The following is a 23,193-nucleotide window of genomic DNA, read 5'->3' as shown; positions in this document are numbered from 1 at the left end:
TGAAGGCTTTTAGAAGTCAATCTTACATAGGTATCTCCCCGCAATCAATCAGATTGAAATCTACTATACCCACCAAAACACCACAAGCTGAACTTGTCAGTCTCTCAAGGACATACCTCTATTTCCAGGAGAGAAAAAAAAAAAAGTTTCCAGGACAAATTCCAAACTGTTTGACAAACAGGATGGTACCTTTTGCTATTTAGACACATCAGATCCTGAGTTGCAGCAGATATTTGGGCTTTTTGCAGGTAAACCTCCACCTGAAGGAGTGCCCACTACTACTAACTTCTCGCAGCAAAGATACTCAGGCCTCCTGCTGTGTGTGGCAGCTCCTTAGAGGAGACAGATTATGATCTGAAAAACCTGATGAGGCTGGAAAACCATCACGGTCACTTACCCAATGTACAGCTCCAGACCAACTCCAAAGCCTTCTGCTATAAACCTCAACTAAACACACAGATAGAAACTTCAGAAACCCTCTATACCAATACCAGAAGCCCTCTGCACCAATAGGTAAACACTCAGTATAAACCCTTTTCATTAGTAGATAATGCAATATAAAGATATATCATTACATATCTAAATAATATGTCTAATCTAGACAGATAGACCTTTCTATTTATAATTTATACACACATCCACACTCTCATCTTCCATTCTCCAGATTTTCTCCCTAGTCTTCATGGTCTARGATTCCTAAGGATTGGTCTTGACAGGAAAGATTACAGAAAATAAAAGGCATTCAATATATCTGCCTTCTTTGTATTCTGTGCCACCAGGCCACTCTCCCTACAAAAATAAAGTTGAGTTTCCCAAGCTCAGGAAAATCAGTGGTCAGCACCCCTGGAAAGGAAGGGATGAACCTCACCATAGGAAAAACCACCTGCCTAAGAATGGTGTCCCCATTACCACGTAAGGATCACTGAATGTCAACCTAGGTAGCTAAATCCAGGTGAAATAGCAGACAGATAAAGGTTTTATCTAGTCCTAAATTTTAACTACTCCTTTCTCAAACATGCCATGTCACCAAGATTTCTCTAATATTTTCTGCTGCTCATCTATAAAATGCAGAGCTTCCATCTTTATTATCAAATTGGTTTGCAGCAGGAAGGCTTTTTTACAACCTGTGAGATCTGTATTACTCAGACTAAGTTGCCAGCATGGACAGCAATCCAAGTGCTATTGATCCAAAGAGAAAAAATGGGTAACATCYGAACAATTCATGGTCGGGGGAACATACGTATATCTAGCAAACTGCCAGTCAACAACTGCTTATTAGTCCCTCCTGGATGYCAAAGCTGAAAGAGCTCCAGCCTTTGGCAGTGTGTACCACATCTTTGTATTAATGAAGATTAAACTGAAATGGTTATAGAAGAATTACTACAGCTTTATTCCTTTGTCAGTTTGCCATTACAGACCAGACAAACTTCCCTATCACCATTCCTACAGTACACGTAATTCACAGCTATTGTCTCCATGAGCCAGTGACAAACTCTTAGCACCCTAGCACCACAAATTCTTTTTAGGTTTTGAATAGGTTTATCTGGTCAGTCATACACAGCAAAGTAATGCACTGTGACAGAAAAAGGCTCAGCTGTTCCACAAGTGCCCCCAAGTGTGGCAGTACTGAGGCCCAGGATAAAACTGACAGCCTATGACCCTTTACCTTCCTTTCTTTACTAGTCTAGCCTTTTCTCTTACCTTTTAGGCACTAAGGACAACAGCCTAAATTCCATTCCAACAAAATTTCGGAAACAGACCACCTTCAGGATATTCTTTTGCTTCCCAGTGAACAGTACAGAGAACTGGGAACTGATGGAGGAAACCTATTTCCCCTGCAGAAGAATACTGAAAATACTGATAGATACTGAAGATCCTGAAAAAGATTCCAAATCCCTAGAAGATTATGTTTGGAAGAAACCAGAAACACAGCTGCCAGAAAGGGCCAGCTATGTACACACTAAACAGCAAGCTACTCTGCTGTAGGACCATAACAGGCCCCTTCACACCACCCAATGTCTAATAGGGCACAACATCTTGTCTCTAACGGCAGCCAAAGCCAGAGGTCTCTGGACAAGCACAACAGAACAAGAGCTTGCACACTCCAACCGATCTAGGGGAAATCCCCAAGGTAAGATTACACAGGAAGCAAGTGTGACTAAGAACAACTTCAAGCACATATATAGAAAAAGCAGTCTTTAAAAGCATGCAAATGGAAAGCTTTATCTTAACCGGAGCCTTTGCTAATATTGCACCTTAACACATTCAAGGGAGTTTTTCAGTAGGTCCTGATTTAGGAAATCTCTGAGACATCAAATATATGCTCTTAATCCATAAGACATTGATTTATAGTACCTATAAAACTTACAAGCTTATCTTGCTCAGAAAGAGGAGGAAATCAGCAGCATTTACACATGTAGACTCGAACTTCATGTGAAGAATAAATTAAGTAAATGAGTTTGTGTGCATTCACTTAGCTTGAGGGAAGGTTTTTCAGGACTGAAGTGTCTAGCAGAAAGGCATGTTTCAGCAGGGCGAGAAAGCATAATATTCAAACTTCCTTTGAATTCTGGATTTCTAAAAGCCATGAGTTCTGTAGTTATTAGCTGARATTAAGTTAATCAATTACCATTTGGCCAAATTCCTTAGGTGTTAAGACACCACCAAGACAAGAGCCATTAGAATTGCAAAGCCAAGATTTCTACCACACCACACTTGATAGGGAAGTTTGTTTGGAGGTTAATTCTATTCTCTGCTCTGCTTTAGGAAAACAGAAGTGAATCTACTCACCTAAATACTTCCTTAGGGTTTAAGGTATTTGCTTATCCACCATCAGGGAAAGGAATTACTGATAAGAAATACTAACACAGGGCACCAAGCAGACTTCCTAACCTCAACACTTAAAATTTTATCTTTACTTCAGGGATGTTCATTTCAGGTGAATTGCATATTTATTATAGCTAATAGATAAGTTCTCTGGGAATGAAAAGAAAACAAGGCAGAGGGAGAAACATATATAGCCTGATCCAAGTTGGTCCACCCACCTATCTATCACTAGGTCTTGTTTTTATTTTAAGTGTGCTTTATTTTTCCATTTAATAGAGCAAGCGAGTTCAGGGTGGTGAAACACAAGTGCTGAAGTACCTTGCCATTAGTGATGTACTTGCAGTTAATTTTGAGAAATTTTTCTGTAAATGCTTCCTCCTCTTCAGAGGTGGAGGATACCACTCTTGTAGGACGAACACCCGAATGTGCTGGTGAAGCAGCTGGCTCTTTTCGTTGGACTCCATCTGGATCCTAGAAAAGAACAYACAGAACTTACCAGCCTGCCCTTGTCAATATGACCTTTAAGAGATCATCAYGTACTTTTTGTTCTTACTTTGACATGAAAGCAATTGCAAATAAGATTTCCAAATTCACTGCACTTTAAAGGACTGCTTTCATCTGACAGTGCAAACGGTTAACGTAACTGATGAAACGCAGTTGACAAGTCCAGAATAACAAATACAAGTGGGCAGTGATATTCAGAATTTACCTTGGAACAAACAACAAAACAATAATCATGATTCACAAAAGCGATCCGAAATAATCTGACAGGAAAAAAATGAGTGACAGGTATTCAGCAGAAAAGATGATTTTTCAGCTTTAACAAACAAAATCCTCAGTACTGTTACTCTTTCATAATACCTACTATTACTTCATGTTAGAAGAGTCTTCTGAAGGGCTTCCAGTCTAACCAAGAGGTTCAAAACAGGCCAAGGCCTGAAATAGATCAGCTTGTACATGGTCTTTGCAGTTGAGTTTTGAAGTCTTCAAAGCTAAAAATACGCCACAGTCCAAGAAACCTGTTCCAGTGCTTAAGAATCCTCATTGTGAAAAAGCATTTCCCAATATCCTGACCAGGACTCCTTGCAAACAACTAGTGACTCTCACCACCCACATGCTTCTTTTGGGCACCTCTAAGAAAATCTTGCCTCTTACCTCTATAAGCTTTCCCTAACAGTTACTGAGGGCAAGCTCACTCCCACTATGGGATCACTGATTAATAAATAAAACAGTACTGGCCAAAGTAAACAGCCAAAGGATTTTTTAACTGTCCACCCTGCATCTCACAAAGAGACAAACAAATCCCCACAAACACATCTGGAATCAGAGTCCAAAGGTCTCATTGGTTTTTCATCTGCTCTCACAGTCTACACTACCCATATGTTTATAGCACTGCTTTAGGATAATGTCAAAGGCCCTGCTCTTGTCAGGGTAAATATCTACTGCTCTCCCCTCTGCTACTGAGCCAACCTTCACATGCTGGAAGGTGAATAGGTTCAGCAGGTGTCATTTACCCTTGCTAAGTCCATGCTTGGTGTTCCCAGACACCTTCATGTTTATCAGATGCTTCAAGTTGAGTTCTGGTAGAATCCGTTTCATGAACTCCTCAGGCAAATGGGAATGAATGTTATCTATTCTGCTATCAGTACATCAAAAAACAAAACAAGGCTTTTTTAATGACAACAAAAGTCCAAACCTCCAATGAAAAATTGATTTAAAATAAAAACTACAGATAAAGAAGATAGACTTCTCCAAAGACTGTTTTTCAGGTCAACAGCGCTGCTTGGAATTTGTCAGCATTTACAGACTTCTGTTCCATATGTAGCTCTTTCTTGAGGTTATTAATAAAGATCACACTATCTGCAAAGGAATTATTATTTCTGTGTCCCCTTTGTTTTTATGCTTTTCTATGCAGGTCGCTAGTGGATATTACCCTAATTGGTCTCAATCACATCAGGAGATACATGTGCTACTGTTTTCTGTACATTGTCTGTACATCATCTCCATGGCACTACTTAAGCCTTTGCTGTGCTCGCTTTTTTTTTTTTTCCTCTCTTCGGGAAGAGGGGAAACAAAAGCAAATAGACAAACACATACACCCAAATCTTAGGGGAGAAAACTGTATTTTACTGATAAGGAGAAGAGAGGGGAGAAAGAAAAAAAAAGAACCACTAAAAAGTTAATGGTGCTAATGGTGATACAGTTAAAGTGGCCTTCCTGGGCATGAGTTTTATTTCCACATAAGCCCTTCTTTCAGAAAAATACATGATCACCTTCGCAACAGCTTAAAGAGGAGATCCAAAGGTCCCAGATGCTATCCAAAATCCATTGGAAACATCCTGGTTATTTCTTGTCCATATTCCTTTGCAATACATAACTTGGGCAATATTGATGGCAGATTTTTCTCAAATGACAACATTCTTGTCACTACACATTAGCTTGAATGGGATTTTGAGTTTTGTAGGTGCTAGAGACTATGGAAGCTTAAATTCATGCCTCAGATTTTAGATGAGGACACCCTTCATGTGACCAGGAGCATAGCAAAGGTTTACATTTAAGCTAATTACTTAGAGGTAGACTGATAAAAAACAAGCTTATTGAAAATAAGACATYGCAATTTTAGCTTAAGCAAAGCAACACAGGTCAAGCATATCATAGCCTTACACTACCTATGCATTGATGTATTTTTTGTCAGATGACTCCGCTGAGTTGACTGAGATGACTCTAATGCTTGATAAAATGGAAATGAAGGAGTAAAACACAAGAGCTCAACATGTGAACCTCTGCTGAGGCAAAAGTCTTTTCAGACTGATGCTGCCTACTTCGCTCATGCAGTTTCTAGTGAGGAAGTGCCCAATTTCAACCTGGATTCCAACAGACAGAAGATACAGCCTCTTCAGAGAGTAACATATCCTCTTTGATTTGTCACATTTCTAGTTAAACCACAAACCCAGAGTCAAAATTAGAGGGGAGTCATAGTTCGTATTTAAATACGAAACATTAGAGAACATATTCCAATACTGCTCCCATTTAATAAGGTTATTAACCAGTAAAGAGGGGAAAAAGATATAGGAAAAACAGGTACTGAAGAGCAGCAAACAAGCCTCCAACTTGAACTTCTCAAACATATGTCAAAGAGTATGCGTGTTGCCACAGAATCGTTATAAAATATGAAACGCAACTGATTTTTTTTTTTTTTTTGTTAAGAAACATGTCTAGGAACACCTCTTACCCACATAGAGTTAAAAAGCCTCAGAAATAGAAGCTTAAACACTGTTATTTWATTTTTATTAGCACTCTTATTTTTCCCCTGAGCAACTTTTCACTTGTACTATATGGTTAGCCCTATGCTAGCATGTAGAATCACTCCAAGACARACTTCAACACATTCCTGCTCACTGATCAGTCTGCTACAAATCTTTATCATACAATATAGAAGAAATTGTTTATTATAACTGAAAATGAAACATCTTGTTAAAATAGCCATACTGTGTCAGATTAAAAGTACAGGACAGCAAAAATATATGCTAACTTTTAGAAGAATCAACACTGCACCACTCACACACATAATCACCCCATCATACTATCAAATCTCCTAAGATCTTTTAAAGCCCATGCAGGATTTTAGCGCCGAGTCCTGGAAGAGATGCCMAACAGCTCATTCAGATACTGTATTAAGTACTGGCAAAAGTACCTGTTACCTGGGAAAAAGGATCACAGCCAGGCAAAGAATAGGACTGGCATATAGGAGCAACTGAATGAGGTCAGAGTTATACAAGCTATTGAGAAACTAAAGTTCCAGAGACTACATCTTCCTGATTTGAGTTCTTGCCATGAAATTCTGTCAATAGCAAAATAACAACAGTAAACCTGAAAAGCCATGCTTTTGTAAATCTAGCTCCTAGATATTCAAGTTGAATTACAGGAGAGCCTGAAGAGCTCCATATTTTACTATCTAAAAGGTGGAAGACCCACTGAATAAAGAGAGGCTATCATCACCTTCACAATCAGCATTTCATTGAAGCAGTTTTAGTTTCACCAAGCAAAAATGGAGCCAACCTCTCCTTCTCTACAGAGYGCAAAAACCCTTCAGTTTATCTCTCCGAGTAGCCTGATCAACTGTTAGTAACATATCAGAAAGATCAGAGATAAAGTGTGTAACTATTTCTGAGGGATAAGATCAAAAGCAAATGCAACTGGAAATAGTATTCAAGGTATCCATGTAGAAAGACAGTATTTTGCTACAAATTATTTTACCTATGGGTTTTCATATAGAAAAGCGTCCTTAAAACAAGGCATCATTTTAGTTTAACTCCAACATTCTCCCCAGAATGAGAAAACACTCTTAGAAGAAAGCATTACATTCATACTGGTTATCTCAAAAGGGAAAACTAATTTTAATCACAACAGGTATACATACATTGACTGTAGCCTTGTCAAACTCTGCTTCTGATGATGTAGGTGATAAGGGACTTATAGGACTTAGAGAAGGGGAGCTGTCCACACTAGAAATGTAGTCTGGGTCAGGAACATACAAAATCTATAAAGAGATATAATGTAGTTAGAAGTTTAACTTTCARTTTAGTAATGTAGTTTTCAGTTTAACTTTCCCATTAGTTCACTTATATTTGCTATGCTTTCTCAAAGTAAGCTACAACAAAATCATTTCTGTCCTAGTTTACTTATATATGTGCCTATATGTATTTTTATAYGCATACAGAGATGTAATTACACGAGAGTGTCATTTGTGAACACTACTGCAATCACTGCTTCAAAAAGAGTAACTTTAATCCTACAACTTTCTCATAAAGGAACTTTTAAACAATAGCACACTACCAAAACAAAATAATTAATCTTTTAAACTTTCAAAGGTTATAAATGCCATCTTAAGATAAGACTGGTCTTTAGTCAAAGTAATTGAGGAAAACAAAAGCCTCAAAGAGAAAGCATTAAAAATACACAATATGTCGGAGTCRCCCAACGCAGTGTGGAAGGCAGATCTGACCGATTACTTCTCATGTTATTTTACTATTTGAACAGCCAAGTAGGAGTCTGGAAAACAAGTTTACAGATGTGGCTCTTAACTTTAATTTTTCAAATTGAGTGYTAATTCAGTTATCTACTTCTTGAATACATTAATCTTTGATGTGGTAGGCTATTAAGCTACATAGACAAAGTTTTTCAGCAATTACAGATAAATAAGACATTATGCTTTAAACAAGAAGGGCTTTTTATCAAATAGTTTCTTCTAATATGGTAGCTGGTGACTTGTTTCCAGGTCTGGCTTCTGAAGAGAAGTAAAAAGTAGAGGGTGTAGGATGAAAGGGGGAGAGGGATAAGTAAGCAGTAGTGAGTCATAAGAAGAAAAAAAGTGATAATTCTTATGCTCCAGGTAAAAGAGACTGCAAGTTTTCAGGATGGAGTGAAAACTTTCATCAATTTAAACAGAATTGCAAGCATTAACAGTTAGGAATGTTGCTTGTACACTGCATCCTGAATTTATCCTCCGAGTAAGAGCTGATCAACGGCCTGTTAGACTAGCTGGGYAGCCATTTAGCTTATACTTAAGTGTCATGATACAATTAAATACATTTAGTTTTAAAGTTAAGAGCCCCCAGATTTTATTTGAGAAAAGCAGATAGTTAATCTCATTTTCCTTTTTAGATAGTTAATAGGTGCAAAGAACTCAAAGTAAATTAAAGTCTTACATAAAATCAATGTGAAAARTCATGAGAAGTACTTTAACACTTTCTCTGGTAGAAGCAAAAAGTATGGAGGAAAGGGGGGAAAAAAAAGTCTTTGTTCAATGCCATGAGTAACAGACATAATGTAATAGTACCTGTCCAGGAACGACTGCTCTGGAGAAAAGCTTATTTAACTGGACCAGTTCATTGGGTGTTGTATCAAATTTCAGGGCAATACTGTTTAACGTATCTCTTGATTCCACCTGTATCAATCGGGGACAAGAAAACAAACGTGTAAGCAGTTGGTTTAAATAATGCTTTACGAATTTTACTACATGAAGACCAGCTTTACAAAGTTTTTTTTTTTTTTTTTTTTAAATGAACTTTAACCTTTCATATCTTACGATTGACCAAGAACTAGTTGCTGAATGCTAGTTGCCTAGACGAAGACATCTGCCTTCCCACTCTGTTTCCAGTAGCCAGAAATGTCACTTGCACACACTGGTGAGGACTCAAATATTGGAGCAGAACTTTTGACCTGGGAATTCACTGCTGGGTACCACTGGGCCACTATGTGACTAGTTTCACAGAGCATCTCATTCTCCCTCTTCACTCCCTTGTTCTGTTTTGCCTTTAGAGGAAAGCTGAAACAATCTATAACAACTAACACACTCTCTTCCTATTGAAATAACCTTCTGTTAATCTGATTTTTCAGTAAGACCATTACCAAGACTAAAAGAGAGAGAGAGGCAAAACAAATCAGCTAGTGCAACTGCTGATGAACYGTAAGTACCAGAAGCAGGTGCTTTTCAAATGAGGTTTTTGAAAAATCTTCAAAGTTCTTATTCTCACCCTGCCTCCAAAAATCTATTCAATATGAGCCACTCTCTCTCTCCAAGTAATTCTTTCCTGTTCTTTTCTGTTAATTGTATGTAAATCACACTATCCCTTTTCCACTTGCACAGCATTACCTGTATTCATGCCTGCTGGGGGAGGCAGGGGAGTCCCAGTGGATAAACAGCTTCAAAGAGTCACTATAGACTTGATTGCCTTCAAGTTTTACCAGATCAACAGCTGGCAAAGTTACTTCAAATAACTAATTTAAAACCAAACTCTCCACTGATATGCTAATGTACTTAATTGTCTTTACAGCTCTGCAGCTGAAGTTTACTCATTCTTCCATGAAAAGTTACACATACGCACACAGGAATCAGAATAAATGAAGAAGCTGTTCTGCAATATTCAAAAACTAATCATCTAAAAAACATAAAAAAACACTATCTGAACAGTATTAGAACTAACAAAGAGTTAGAGGCTGGGAAGGTTGGAGAAGTGAAGAAGCAGGGGAGTAAAGCATTGAGCGGGGCTATAATAAAGCCTTAGAAATAGCAGACGCTGGCTACATTAACTGATCTTTAACATGCATAGGTTCTGTAACATGCAACAGCAGGTAAATGGAACCTTTACATACAATAAAGGCACCTCCCCAAAAATTAATCTCAGAGTTCGGCAAAAGATAGAGTATCATATAATCATTATGATCCACATTTGCTAAACTGCCCAGATTTAGCAAGACTAGACTGGAGAAAGCTCAAAAAGTGACACTCAGGCAGGAGCACAAGGTCCAGCTTTGAAATGTAGTGCCAAGAAACAGATTCATGTGTAGGGTTATATCTAGAAMACAAAGGCTGATGAGGATGAGAAACCAGGTCCACCTCAGGAAACAGCCTTTAGAAGTCTCTCTCCAAGCCACCCTAGTTCTGAAAGCAAAATCCACTTCTCTAGGAACACATGAGCAGACCTCCATCCTTTCCCTGCTCCCAGAGTAGCATCAAGTCCTTGCAATAAAAATTGAGGTGCACACATGCCTTCAAAAAGCCAGCAAACCATCTACTCTTTCACAGTCACTTGCCACCCACATCCCATGAGCAAAGAGAGSATCAAAAATTCTTCCTCATTTTATTTAAAGATGGGCTCAGAAGCCATCGTAGTTTTGTTCTCAACGTACAGACTAGCATCTAACCCAGGCTGCACCTAGCTGCAGAGACTGACTTAACTGTAAATACCTGGGACATCATTCCATGCCAGAAGACTGTCAGATCAACAGTGAGGACTTCAGCTTAAGACCCAGTTTTAAAGCTCTGCCCTATTATAGRCTTCTTGTGCGACCTGTGATTTGTATCAGGTTCTTGTCACAGGCTGGATCACAGCCTCTGTATATTAGCTGCTTCACTGCTTAATGACCCAGAGGGAAAAGAAAGGCAGAGAATCCTAGATTTGAGCCTTTGCCATTGAYGAGCAAGAACTGCCTACTTGTTAATTGTCAAAAGAAATATTCTTCCGCTATACAGTCCTTTGCACTTCAGAGTCAACACCTGTAAACAGCCACTGCTATATTCTTTCTCTCTCTCTCTCTCTAAATAAAACAGGGGTTAAAAAGCACCTGCTGAAGTCAAACTGCTGTCAAGCCAGCATCATCGCTCATCCATGATCAGCATTGATCTGTAATAGGCTATCCCAACACGAGCTGAGCAGGAGCTGTGCTTGTAGAACATGTAAGAGACTTTTGTATATAATGAATTTAAAACAAACAATGAAAAAACACAATTAGAAAATCCGAGTTAGCAACAAGTCCACATAAGCGAYGTGCTTTGTTGGTTATACTTGCTGTGTTGTTCGTATACATCATATTGTCATCCTTCACATATAACTTAACTGGAACACTGACTCATTTCTGAATACCAGAATTAATGGATTTGATRCCAATCAGTACAGATTTCAGAAGAGAAGCGAAGCTATTCTAACTCGTAGAGAGAGAGGGAAAAAAAAAAGAAAAAAAAAAATTAAAGACTGTCTAAAGCAGCAACAGTAAAAATAAACCGACAACCACTGACAACCAGCATATTATTTCTTTAAATCTATTAGCCTTGGCAAACTTGCACTGCTTTCTTCCCTCAGTACCAAATCTGAGACCATCTTCCTGTTAGTTGCATRTGAAGCAGTAGTTTACATTTTCATGCTTTGGGGGATTTATGAACTTCACTTYTGGGGCAAAAAAAAAAAAAAAAGRAATCATAACAACATGTTTGGTCTTGGAAAACAAAGCTAAAAGTCAGTCAAAAGTTTTTAAACTGATAAAAACTCAAGTGCATTTTACCTTAAAAAATACATATACACACAATAAATGTATCATTGGCATCAACAAGATTTTGCCTCACTCAGCTTTAGGAATACCAATTATAAAGCCTTCCCCCTTAAGAAAATACACAGTCACTAAAAAAGCTAATATATATTTAAAAAAAGAAAATCCACAATTTTTCAACAATACTAGAAAATATGTAGAAAGTGTTGCTGCTTTGAGAAATAGTAGAAGGACAAAAGCAGAAATCATCTCTTCCTGCATGATAAAGACATGAATGATGAATGATAGTGGTTGCAAGCTATCGCAGTAGTTAGAAATCCTCTTTTGTATACCTAGTGAATATAACTGTATGTACAGTGAATATAACCAYTAGACTCTGGAAATTAGGTATTTGTGTTATACTAAAATATATGCAYATAACAAATGAAAGCTCTGAAAAATTGGTATTACTGAAATATCTTGCAATGGAAATTCACAGCAAGCCCGAGCAGAATACTTACCCCRTGGAGTCAAAATGCAACATGTTACAGACACACATGGCTACTTTAGAAGCTCTCCTTAYGCTTACTAAAATAGAATTCACCAGGAAGTAGTCCCTACTGGTAAATTACTAACTTATAAATAAAGGAAAACTTATTGCTTTGTTTTGTTTGGAATCCTGCATATTAGAGCACGTACATGGTGGCAAGAGATARCTTAAAATATTTACTAATTGAATTGGAATATCAGGTTGAGTTACACCTGACCATATTTTCCCTATTATTTTTAGACATGTTGTGGTAAATGTATAGAAACAGAAACAAAAACTTCTTACCATCTTCAGTTGCTTAAATCTAGTAGTAGGGTCTCTTTAAATTTCAGCTTTCAGAAAATGTTTAATATAGTAGAATTACATTTAAGTTACAATATGAGCCATGCTAAAGTTCATGTCAGCCCCATAAATGCACACCCTCTGCCTCTCCCCAAGTAATAATTACAGACTTCTTAAGGTTAGCCTTATCATAGTTTTGTTTAACATAACGTTAACAGTTAAATCTTCATTGTATCTCCKCTTTCATTAACAGAACACCCAGAGACAAAGTACACACTTCTTTAGAGAAGTTCTCGCTTTTATGTTATCATGTCCAGCTTCCAAAGTATACAAAAATAGACTTCCCTATTTTAACGTGAGCTCTATAAGCATTATTTCTGTGCTTAATTATATTTCCAGGATATAACACAAAACAGATACTTCTCACTTCAGTTTCCCTTAGTAACCACAAATGTGAAAAGCTGACTGCAGCACAGTTTGAGGGTCATTTCAAGAACAGAACAGGAATAGAAAGGCTCCATTTTCAGATAATACTGGAAAAACAAATCTGCACTGAATAACATCGAAATCATGAAAATTATCAGAAGAACAGTGGAATGTCAGCTACTAAGATATAGCCTGCCTCCCACTCCCAAACAAAACCCTTATTCTATTATTTCTACTGACGTCAACAGTTTAACAATGCTGAAAGGGGAAACTGCACATGTTTTCATAACAAACATTGTTTTTTGTGACTAGTTACCTTCRCATGAATCACTCACTCATCTGATTTATTGCTTTCCTGAAGAAAAAGATAACTTGCATGGGMGGGGTAGAGGCAAGAAAGCATCAGCCTTGCTTAAATAGTATAGTTACTTAATTTTTGATTTAACTCCTGTTAAAAATGAGCTATAACATACACAGCATTAGAAGCAATGCAAACTCTTGTTTTGCTTATATTTTGTAGCRAAACTTTTTGCATCTGAACTTGCTATGCAATGACATTCTCATAAACAAGCAGCAACTTACAGGATATTCAAGAGTCCCTTTGGGCTTCTGAAAAGACATTCGCCGACCATCTTTCTTGTCCTGGGTCTTCTTCTGGCCAGTGTCTGAAAAACAGGGAGGCAACATGCTTGTTAAATCCATAGTCCTCTTGGTGTTGCCACAGGCTGCTGAGGGCAGCCTCGTGAGCAGACGTCTCACTCAGCAGTTACACAGCTTGCTCCCCATGAGTGCCTGCCTGACAGGCAGCCAGCTGCTGGAATAGGGACTTCATTCCTCTGCAGTGCTCTAGGATTTCAACCAGTACAAGCCACTGACAACAGGGAAACAATTAACGCAAGTACTTTGAGTATCTAGGAAATCATTATCAAAAGAAGAAGAAATAGGTGGTCGACTTCATCAGACAGGTAGTGCTTTTGGAACCGCTGYGTTTAATCGGTTTTATATCACCCAGGCTGCTTTGGTTTAGAGGGAAATGATCTAGAGCTCCTGCAAGTTAGATCTAATTAATGTCACAGCTTTTTGAGCCAACTGCTGCCTGCTAAGGGCAGAACATTTAAAGCTTTAGATTAAGCAAAGTACATTCATACATAACTTCAATATTACCCTACCTGTAAGAAACACATAGGGAACGTGCAAAGCACAACTACCCTTGCATACGCGGTAAAGATACTCCCAAAGAACTTGAAAACATGAAGACAGCACAAGTGAACTGTAAGATTCAACGGACATCATTTAATTTTACATTTTCAGGACAGTATTATGTGTGTGTGTGTGTATATATATATATATAAACTCACACATATACATGCACACCCCTTTTAAAGGGTCAGGTCTGTCATAAAGCTTCTACTCTTCGACATTTAATTTAAGGAGCCAGAAATACCTTGGAAAAGAATAAAATGGATCTGTAAGTCTTCATGGTGCAGGGCAATTAACTAGACTTAAGAGAATCAAAGGGCCTTTCCAACCATTATAAGATCACCAAGTCCAACTGTACTTTTCATGGACTTGCATGAAATGGTTGMGATTAGAAGGGACCTCTGAAAATGTCCCTAGTCAGACCCACTGGCATCCCCTTGTTCGGGAGGAACCTGCCTGTGTTTGTCCCTGCCTGCTGCCTCTCACCTTGTCACTGGGCACCACTGGAAGGGTCTGACCCCATCTCCTCATCTTCCCTACACTCCCCCCTTGAGATACTTTGATAAGACTCCCTCTCTCACGCCCTCTCTTCACCACACAGCACAAGCCCTGCTCTCTCTGTCATTCTGCACTGGAGAGGCTGGTGAAACACGATTTCCCCTTTGGGAATCCATGCTGACTACTACTGGTCATCTTGTCCTTCCTGTGCCTGGAGATGGGGTTCAGGATGAGCAGCTCCATCAGCTTTACAAGGACCAAAGTGAGGCAACTGCCCTGTCATTCCCTGGGTGCTCCTCCTTGCTCTTTCTGAAGGTTCGAGTGACATTCTGGTCCTCAGGCACCTCTCACTCTCCATGTCCTTTCAAAGAAGGAGGGTGGTCCTCTCCTTTGACATCCACCCAATTCTCTGCATGCTCAGGTACCTCCCATCAGGGCCCGCAGCCCGGGCACATCCGGCCTGCCTAAGTGATCCCTAACACGTTCCCTTTAATCCAGGCATTTGGACTGTCATTACCAGAAGCAAACACACTCAGGCAAACCTCTTCAAACTAAGCTGATTATAGGAAGTCCATCTTACATTCTTTTAACACACCTTAGAGTGAACAGGTTGAAAGTGGGGAGAGAGAAGAGAGAGAAAGAAAAAAAAAAGTTCTTTATTTCTATTTAAGTCTCATTTAAGATACTAAGGAAACTTAACAAGCATTTACAAAAACTTAGGCATATTTTTGGTTTCAACTACTATCTGATTGCAACACTAGAAGAGAAACTAGAGGAATACTTGTAGGAATTTTACCCATCTCCACCCATCAACTCCTAACCTTCCTCCTGAGTAGCTGAAGCTATAAAGATACTGAAAAAAGAAACACAAGTTGCAGAGGAAGTTACACAAGGCTGGGGGAAAGGGGCAGGAATTACACAAAAACCTTCCAACTGAACAAYGAATATTTTGTATTTACTACACTGGGAAAGCTACAAAAGCCAACACAAAAATGACTTCCTTAAGTTTTTCTTTCTTAAGGAAGGAGAAAAATCAGATACATATTTCCTTATATAAAGAATACCCCAGGGACATGCTCGTGTTGTATCCTTTGGAAAGCGTTCCCACACTACAAGACAAAGTTATAATTCATACTATCTGTGAGTTATACGAGTTTTTATAAGCTATTAATGATAATAGAAAACTTTAATTTTAAAAGCTTTATATAAGTTCCGAAAGTCTAAATAGAGCAACTTTGCCTTCTATCTTCATTCAACACACTGTGAAAGGAAGAGCTTTTAATTTGAGCCTCTTTGAAATACTGAAGCCAAGAAATTACACGTTAGAACCACAACTGACAAAACATGTGACCTGTCTGCAACTCAAAAGCCTAGAACCAGAAGGAGAGACAAGTGAGTGTTCAARATGACACCAGCCTGCAAGCCAGATCCCTGCACGCAGAAGCAAGGCTAGATCACTGCGGCATAAGAACCATTATATATGGTTGTCAACATGTCTAGAGATGGTATCCCAACTCAAAGTAGGAAAAGGGTTTGGGAACATGTTGCCTATAACTTTAAATAAGGCTATTTTGATGTTGAAATATTAAACTATGAAAATACATAATGGCTAGCATCATTCAGCTGGAAAGTACTGAGGCTAAATACTAACATTTRTAAATAGGTTTTATCAATTGCTTTTGTAAGGCTCCGTGCCATTGAGTTATGGCGGAATGAGAAAATATTTCCCGTATGCCACTGCTAGGTCAAATTAGAAGAAACAAACCTAACACATTTCTCATTTCTTAGAAAGTCATCTGAACTGACTTGTAGATTCTCCGTTTTTCAGTGTGTGCTGATGGTTCTGGCACATCCTTGGAACTTCTAGAAAAAAGCGCTGGTGAACAGAAGCCAAGGTTTGTATTGTGACAGTGTAATGGTACAATTACAGAACTACATACAGAACTGCTCCACAGTATCTTCTAGCTCTGTCCAGTTCAATATATACATTAATTCTTCCCTTACCCCACTGTTTTCATGCAATATTTATAATYAAGTTAAAGCTTAAATTGAAGTTTTAAGTAACTTGCCAATATTTTTCAWACTATTAAAAGCTAAAGGGTTTGTTTTTTTTTAAATGAATAAACCAGCCTTTTGAAACATGCCATGCAAACTGGAGAAGTTAACAGAGTTGCTTATGATTAATAATCAGATTTACTCCAAAAGAGAAGATGAAATTGAAGGAGAGGCAAATCATGCATTAGATTCATATGCAAAATAGCAAGGTAGGAGCCAACCTTGTTTAAGGTCTGTGGTATTTTTGATGCATTTTTCCCCAGCATCTTAAAAGAAAGTTCCACCCCCTCATCCCTCAAAGAAAACAAAACACACAAAAAAAGAAACAAACACCAAGAACATTTTCCCCACCTAAAAACATCYACAAAAAGAACACAGCATGTATGTAGCAAAGATTTTGCACAAACTCAATTAGGTCAGGRCGTAAGGAATGAAAAGTAATCTTTAAAACATTCTCTTATAAGCTGTTGTTTAGCACCACGWGAAACAACTTTTAACTGATAAAACAGAGGAAACAGATGTGAGATCATTATTAGATTCTAATTGCTCAGTAGCAATTAGATCTGTATAACCTAGTTATAAAAGAAAGTAGAAAATCTTTATATCCCATAAAGCTGAGTGACATTCAGTGTCCCCCTCCCACCTCCCTGAGTTCTTACAGCAAAGGACAGTTCACAGCAGAGCTATTGCCTCATAGCTGCAAATAGGAGCAAAGCAGTACATTATTAATTGCTATAACTTGTTTTTCAAAGTACCTTCTAAAGTGTTGACAGCAGGAAACAAGACAACCCTACAGGCAGCCTGTGAGATGCAGTAGCCTACAGTTTTCTAGCCAAACAGGTAGGTGGTCAGACCAAGAGCCTCCTTGAGCCTTCTCTTGCCAAAGCTACACAACTGCCATTGGTTCCATCCCTTCTCGGAAGCCACACGGCTCCAAACCCCTTTCCTCTCTCATYATTGCTCTTCTCATGATTCTCTGTCCACATCTTTCTTTAAATGCAAAGCCCCAAACTAAGTTTATTCAAAACTGTTACATTAGCACTTCAAACACTCCAATATAGCTTTTTTTCTTGGCTGTGGATTAAACACTTTTGAGTTCAGTTTGTGTTGCCCCTGTAACACACATCCCTCACCTGCTACCCAGTCAGCTCTGTTGTTCTTAGATAAATGTTTCCGCCTGGAGTACAAAAAACACAAACAAACAAAAAAAAAGCAACAACAAAAAAAGCCCCACAATTCAGCTGAAACAAACCTAAGGTACTTTGTGTTAGTGGACCACTTTTTCAGCTGCAGAGGAGAAGCAGATCCAGCCCCGCACAGGACACTCCCGGCACTTGCATCGCACTGTCRTTCTTCTGACTGCCCATTTCGTATTTAGGATGCACGGAAGCGGCYTGCCAAACTTTTACATACATTCAACAGTATATACTAACAATATCCAGTTTCCTTCGCTGCCCCCTCACACATACATGCATGGAGTTCAGTCCATCAGAACCCTCCTGTGCTCAGGGAGCCTAATGAGCTCTAATCTCCACCTACTCTAGAAGCTTTATACAGACCCAACATAGATATTACTGCAAACACTTAAGTCAAAATCAGGAGAGCTCTCCAGAGAGACAGTTCACATTCTCAGGAATGTAATCACTGTTCTTCTCTTCCAGGTATTTAGGCCCATTTAGTTGTGCAACTTCTGGCCTGCATAGTACCACTTATGTACTTTGTGGAACAGCAGCCGCAAGTTATCGTTAGAACTTAGGCCTGAACTTAGAGCTTGTCTTAGCAGACTGAAACTAACAATGGCCCTTTTTTTCCAATAGTATAAAACGTATCGGCTTGTCCTGGTGATAKAGCACATTGGTGCAGTACCAGGCTTCTTTTCTATTGCTTTACCAAGTTAAGCCAAACGAGAGGGAGATTCATATACATATATGTGTGTGCGCACATACACACACATATATACACACACGCAAGCAAGCACACACACGCCCCCATCCATGTCCCTGTTTATAAGGGAAGGAAGTGATCCAGGCCCCTGTGCGCTTGCCTCAATAATACATAAACCTTTGAAAGTATTTTAAAGTTTATTTTTTAAACAAACATTTGGAATTCATCAGAAAARTGAAAACATAACATACTCAAACAAGAAGTGTAATATTATCAAAAGATAATAGATAACTAGGACAGACTGAACATAGACTATTAATCTAGCAAGAGACCAAAATAAATCAAAATTCACCAAAGCATTTGATACAGCAAAGCATATACGAGAGTATCCAACAGTAGCAACCTGACCAAGAATTGTTAACTATGCCAAAAAAAATTGCTAAAGTGGATATGGAAATGGAAGCTACCAGAGCAGACAGCCATGCTAATGAGTTGCCAATGGACTAATAATTGTGTTATGACAGAATAAAAGCAAAAAGCCACCACACAAGTGTCAGCAAATTGGAAGTGCAGTCGATAACAAAGGCAGAGCAAACGGCACACAAGGAATTCCGCGGTCCTAAGACCCGGRGAGGGGAAGCTGCATGAAACGCAGAGGCACAAAGCGTAAGGTGAAGCACAAGATCACTTCATGTGATCTTAAAGAGGGGACTAGTAAAGAAGTTCTGCTATAAGTTCCTAAGTCAGAAGAGACTGCATATATTAGCAGATCACAAGATAACTGAGTCACCAGCCTGATACATTCCACGATCACATTCTCTCCTTCTGCCTGTATCGACTGAAGTATTTTCAGAAGTGATAGAGAAGCAGGAGAGTCTTTGAAAGGGTGCTGGTACATTTTACATGTGCTTCGTCTGGAACAGCGCGTACAAGAGGACTTGCAGAATTGTGTCCTCCCAGTTTGAAGTCTCTATCATGCTTTATGATCGACTCGTTAAACTTCACTTTAAGAAGTAACCATGTGATAGGGACAAAGACACTGCTTTATTCTGAGACAAAGCAGTTTAGTAACTTTTTCAGCAGTACTTGACCRACCTACACTAGGTTAACCTACATATTTAGGCTTAGCCCTACATATTTTTCCATTTATTGCACTGTTGATATCCCTCACTGAAATTAARGAGGGCTGACACTACATGAGGCTTACTTACTGCCTATCATTTCCACAAACTCAGGAACTGAAGCAAGAAGAAAAAAATGGGAAAAAAAGAAAGAAAAAAAAAGGAATTCATCAGTCATATAGTTGAAAACTAAACTATCAAGTTGAATCTGGGAAAGAAAAAACAATACTAAAGTCCTTTAATAAAAAGGCAAGTAAAACAATTTCTGACAGACTATGTAAAACAATGCTCTGAACAAGAAGTTCTGAATAAATAAGTTTCTTTAATTTATGGGGGTACACYGCACATGCAATCTTGACTTACTGCAGTTTGTCCATCTTCTTCTACCAAATGATCACAGAGAGAAGGTGGAAATAATTAGAATAAAAGAATCATACRGCTGAAGGAAAAGTACAGCCAGAGTTCAGAATGAGATGTTAACCTCACCTCCTGCTGTAAATACAGAGGAAGATAACACTAGTCCCAACTACAAATATCAGAATTTATATTCTTACACATGCACAATACACTGTTAAAGTCAGGCTCTCTAGAACATTAGCTCTATGTAAGGGATAATCCATAGGGCGTAGAGCTCTCTTGTGGAGTGTATCTTAAAAAAAGCCGGCTGTGGCTTATTTGAGATGTTTTAAGTCATTACAACCTCCAATTTCATCAGTTTAGTTCTCTCTAACCCATTCCGATGRCTACTGCCCTCCCAGTGAGGAAGCTACTGTCCAGTTTGAACCTTCCAAGCCAGAAGCACGGCTGCTACTGCCGCCTCTTTTACTATCTGTCGCTACTGAGAAGAGCTGTTCATCGTCTTTGTTTCTTCCCTTTAAGAAGGAATAGGTCATTACTGGATTGTCCCTAGGTCTGGTTCCCTGGCTCTCCGCAAGAATAAAGCCCAGATCCCTCAACCTCGCCTTCCAGCTTATGGGCCCCAGGGCCCTAAACACGCAGGAGTCACAGAAACAGCAACCCTCTATTGGACCTCTGCAGCTTCTCAACAGCCCCTGCAACTGAGGTGTTTAGAACAGCCCGACTACRTAGAGCCTCACCAGTGAGGCAGAGAAGCTTAGCCCTGTCCCTCGCTCTGCTGGCCACACTCCTAACCCAGGAGCTGAAGCAAACTGCATGCTATGAGACAAGCTACCACCTCATTTAAATAAGAGGTTTACATGGATAAGACTCAAATTAAAGTCTACTTTCAAGTTAACCCTGCAGTGAAGATGATCCTTAATTGCACATTCCAAAGATTTGAGCTGTATCCTGAAGAAAAGAATACTTGGCAAATCTAGGTCTTAAATATATATGCATTAATTCTTTCCAAAAGGTATTAGCAGATTATATTTAAGAACAACATTCCCAAGGCTACAGTGCAAAAACATCCCTGAAAATAAAGAAAACTGTTGTTGGTAGCAACTGTGGCAAAGCCAGATGCTTTCTGTGGTAAAGCCGGATACTTCTTCTAGAATTTCTGGTTCTTCTTGTATTTATCGTCCACCAACCTCATTAAGAGGACAAAATAACTTTGTAGAGTCACTTCACTAACAGGACCGCTGACACAAATAACAAACTGGTTTAACAAGTTTACAGCCTTCCATGGCACTATTCAGTTTCCCAACGTCTACTTTCTCCCTACTAAGGAATACAATAAACTGTTCAGCCTATACTTGACTCACAAGAACAATTTAAGGTGTAGCATTTTACCAGGCTTGCATTGCTGAAGTTAAAAGCCTTACAGTGTACAAAAATACTAACAAACAACAACACATGTAAAATGTTACATGAACAAAACAGATACTTTACTATGGAGGCAAAATATATTCAAGAGATAGCTAAGAATAAAGAAGTGTAGGATGTCTCAGAAATTAGGATCTTCGCGTTCTATATAAAAGGTTGATSCTTCCCTAAACACCTTAAATTAAGCTTTTCATACTTCCAAGAAATAATATGGAGTCATAACTGAATCACTCAAAGAAACTAAACCCTGAAAGAACCCACCTGAAGCAATTACAAGAAAAAAGCCAGAATAATAGCTAGGCAGATCCAGAACCCTGCAGAGACTGAACATCTGGAGCAGTCTGAGTGTGCTGTTAAGGATTCAGGTTGTATCTCGGGACCCATCTCTAATTAAAACAGAGGCTGATTTCACCTCAAGTGTTGCCATCGGTACCACAGAACCTATTAGGACGGTGGAGGCACCCAGTGAAGGCAGCAGGACACGTGCCCCAAGACKAAGTCTGAATTCGGAGAGGGCTGGTGCCTGTCTCTGTGGCCTGAAACCCTCCGAACRGGACGGTATTAGAGAGACCTGCTGCCCTGGGCGGCCTCGGTCAGGAAGGCAGGTCCAAGTCTGCGTCCGCATCCCGTGTTCCACAGTGGCGTCACCTGCTGTTAGCACCAGCTTTAGGTTAGGAAAGCCTCTCAGGACATGCATCTCCCACTCACATCCAGGGTAAATAAATATGTAAATAAAACAAAAGCTGAGCATCTCAAAGCAAGGGAGAGAGAACCACCATAACAAACATCCTCCTCCAAGGCACAGCAGGAATCACAGGAAGCGCCTTGGACTGAGCGTCCCGCACCTGGTCCTGTACATGATGACGGACCAGGGGACACCAGAGAAGCGCTGCTGACATTTCCCTGCCCTTTGCAGCCTCGGCCAACGTGCCCCGGGCAGCCCGTGGAGGCCTCGCCGGGCAGGTTCCCGACGGGCAGAAGGGTGAGGCAACAAGTGGCACTGCARGCACATGGGGTGGCTCACGTAGCCACCCGGGAGCTTATAAAAACCCGTGAGCTACAGCACACGGGGAGCTGTTAGCTACACCCGACAGAACAGATAATTTCCTTCCTGTTACTGAAAAACAGCACAAAACAACAACGCAACCCTTATTTTACGCTTTCTAGACAAACTGAAAGCTCTCAAACATCTTTAAAACTGCCTTTCCACAGAGACATGACTACCCTCCAGGACAAACCCACTACCAGGCTCTCAGTCAGAGCTTTTGGGGACAGAACCACTCTGTTGGCCACATCACAGCACGGTATCACCACACCATCCTCAACACGCYTCTTTCCTTCCACGCTCTGCCCACACCCACCTTTACCGCTCAGGGGCGTTTTCCCCCGCGGCGAGGGCCGGGCGGGCAGTCCCGGGGTCACCACGGCCGTTTCTACCGTTTATCACGGGCTTTCTGCCCCGTTCCCGCGCCCGCGCCACAAACAGCGATCCCTCCACCCGCAGCCGGGACGGCGCGGAGAGTTTCGGTCCCCCCCCCCCGGGTGCCACCGCCCAGCGCGGGGCCTCCACGTGCGCGGCCGGCCCGGCGGGACCCCCAGTCCCGTCCCGTCGCGGGCGGTACCTGGCGCGGGCTCTGCGGGGCCGCCGCGGCTGAGCGTGTCCTGGAAGCGAACCTGGCGCAGGCCGGCGGGCACGGCCCCCCAGAGGCGGCTGGCGGTGCCGCGCAGCAGGCGGCCGCCCTTGCCCGTGACGGCGCTCAGATA

General features: G+C 40.1%; 1 protein-coding gene across 4 annotated transcripts in view; it reads right to left on the bottom strand.

Moving 5' to 3' along the window:
• OXR1 (oxidation resistance 1) overlaps positions 1–23,193 on the bottom strand; it is a 187,959-nt gene that overhangs the window by 35,677 nt on the left and 129,089 nt on the right. For 2 of the 4 annotated variants that reach the window (XM_026051581.1, XM_026051582.1), the window contains exons 4-7: positions 13,472–13,554; positions 8,666–8,773; positions 7,247–7,366; positions 3,145–3,297 (exon numbers count right to left, since the gene is read on the bottom strand). In XM_026051581.1, coding sequence (XP_025907366.1) covers positions 3,145–3,297; positions 7,247–7,366; positions 8,666–8,773; positions 13,472–13,554 — 464 coding nt within the window. Of the gene's footprint in view, positions 1–3,144; positions 3,298–7,246; positions 7,367–8,665; positions 8,774–13,471; positions 13,555–23,051; positions 23,107–23,193 lie in introns of those variants that run through there. The other 2 variants (XM_026051583.1, XM_026051585.1) reach the window with 2 other exon arrangements.

Source organism: Nothoprocta perdicaria, unplaced genomic scaffold (assembly GCF_003342845.1).
Source record: "Nothoprocta perdicaria isolate Ctin4 unplaced genomic scaffold, notPer1 scaffold_77, whole genome shotgun sequence".
NCBI classification, from domain to species: Eukaryota; Metazoa; Chordata; class Aves; order Tinamiformes; family Tinamidae; genus Nothoprocta; species Nothoprocta perdicaria.
Note: the sequence above shows the minus strand (reverse complement) of the source record. Positions and strands in the feature narration are given on the sequence as shown.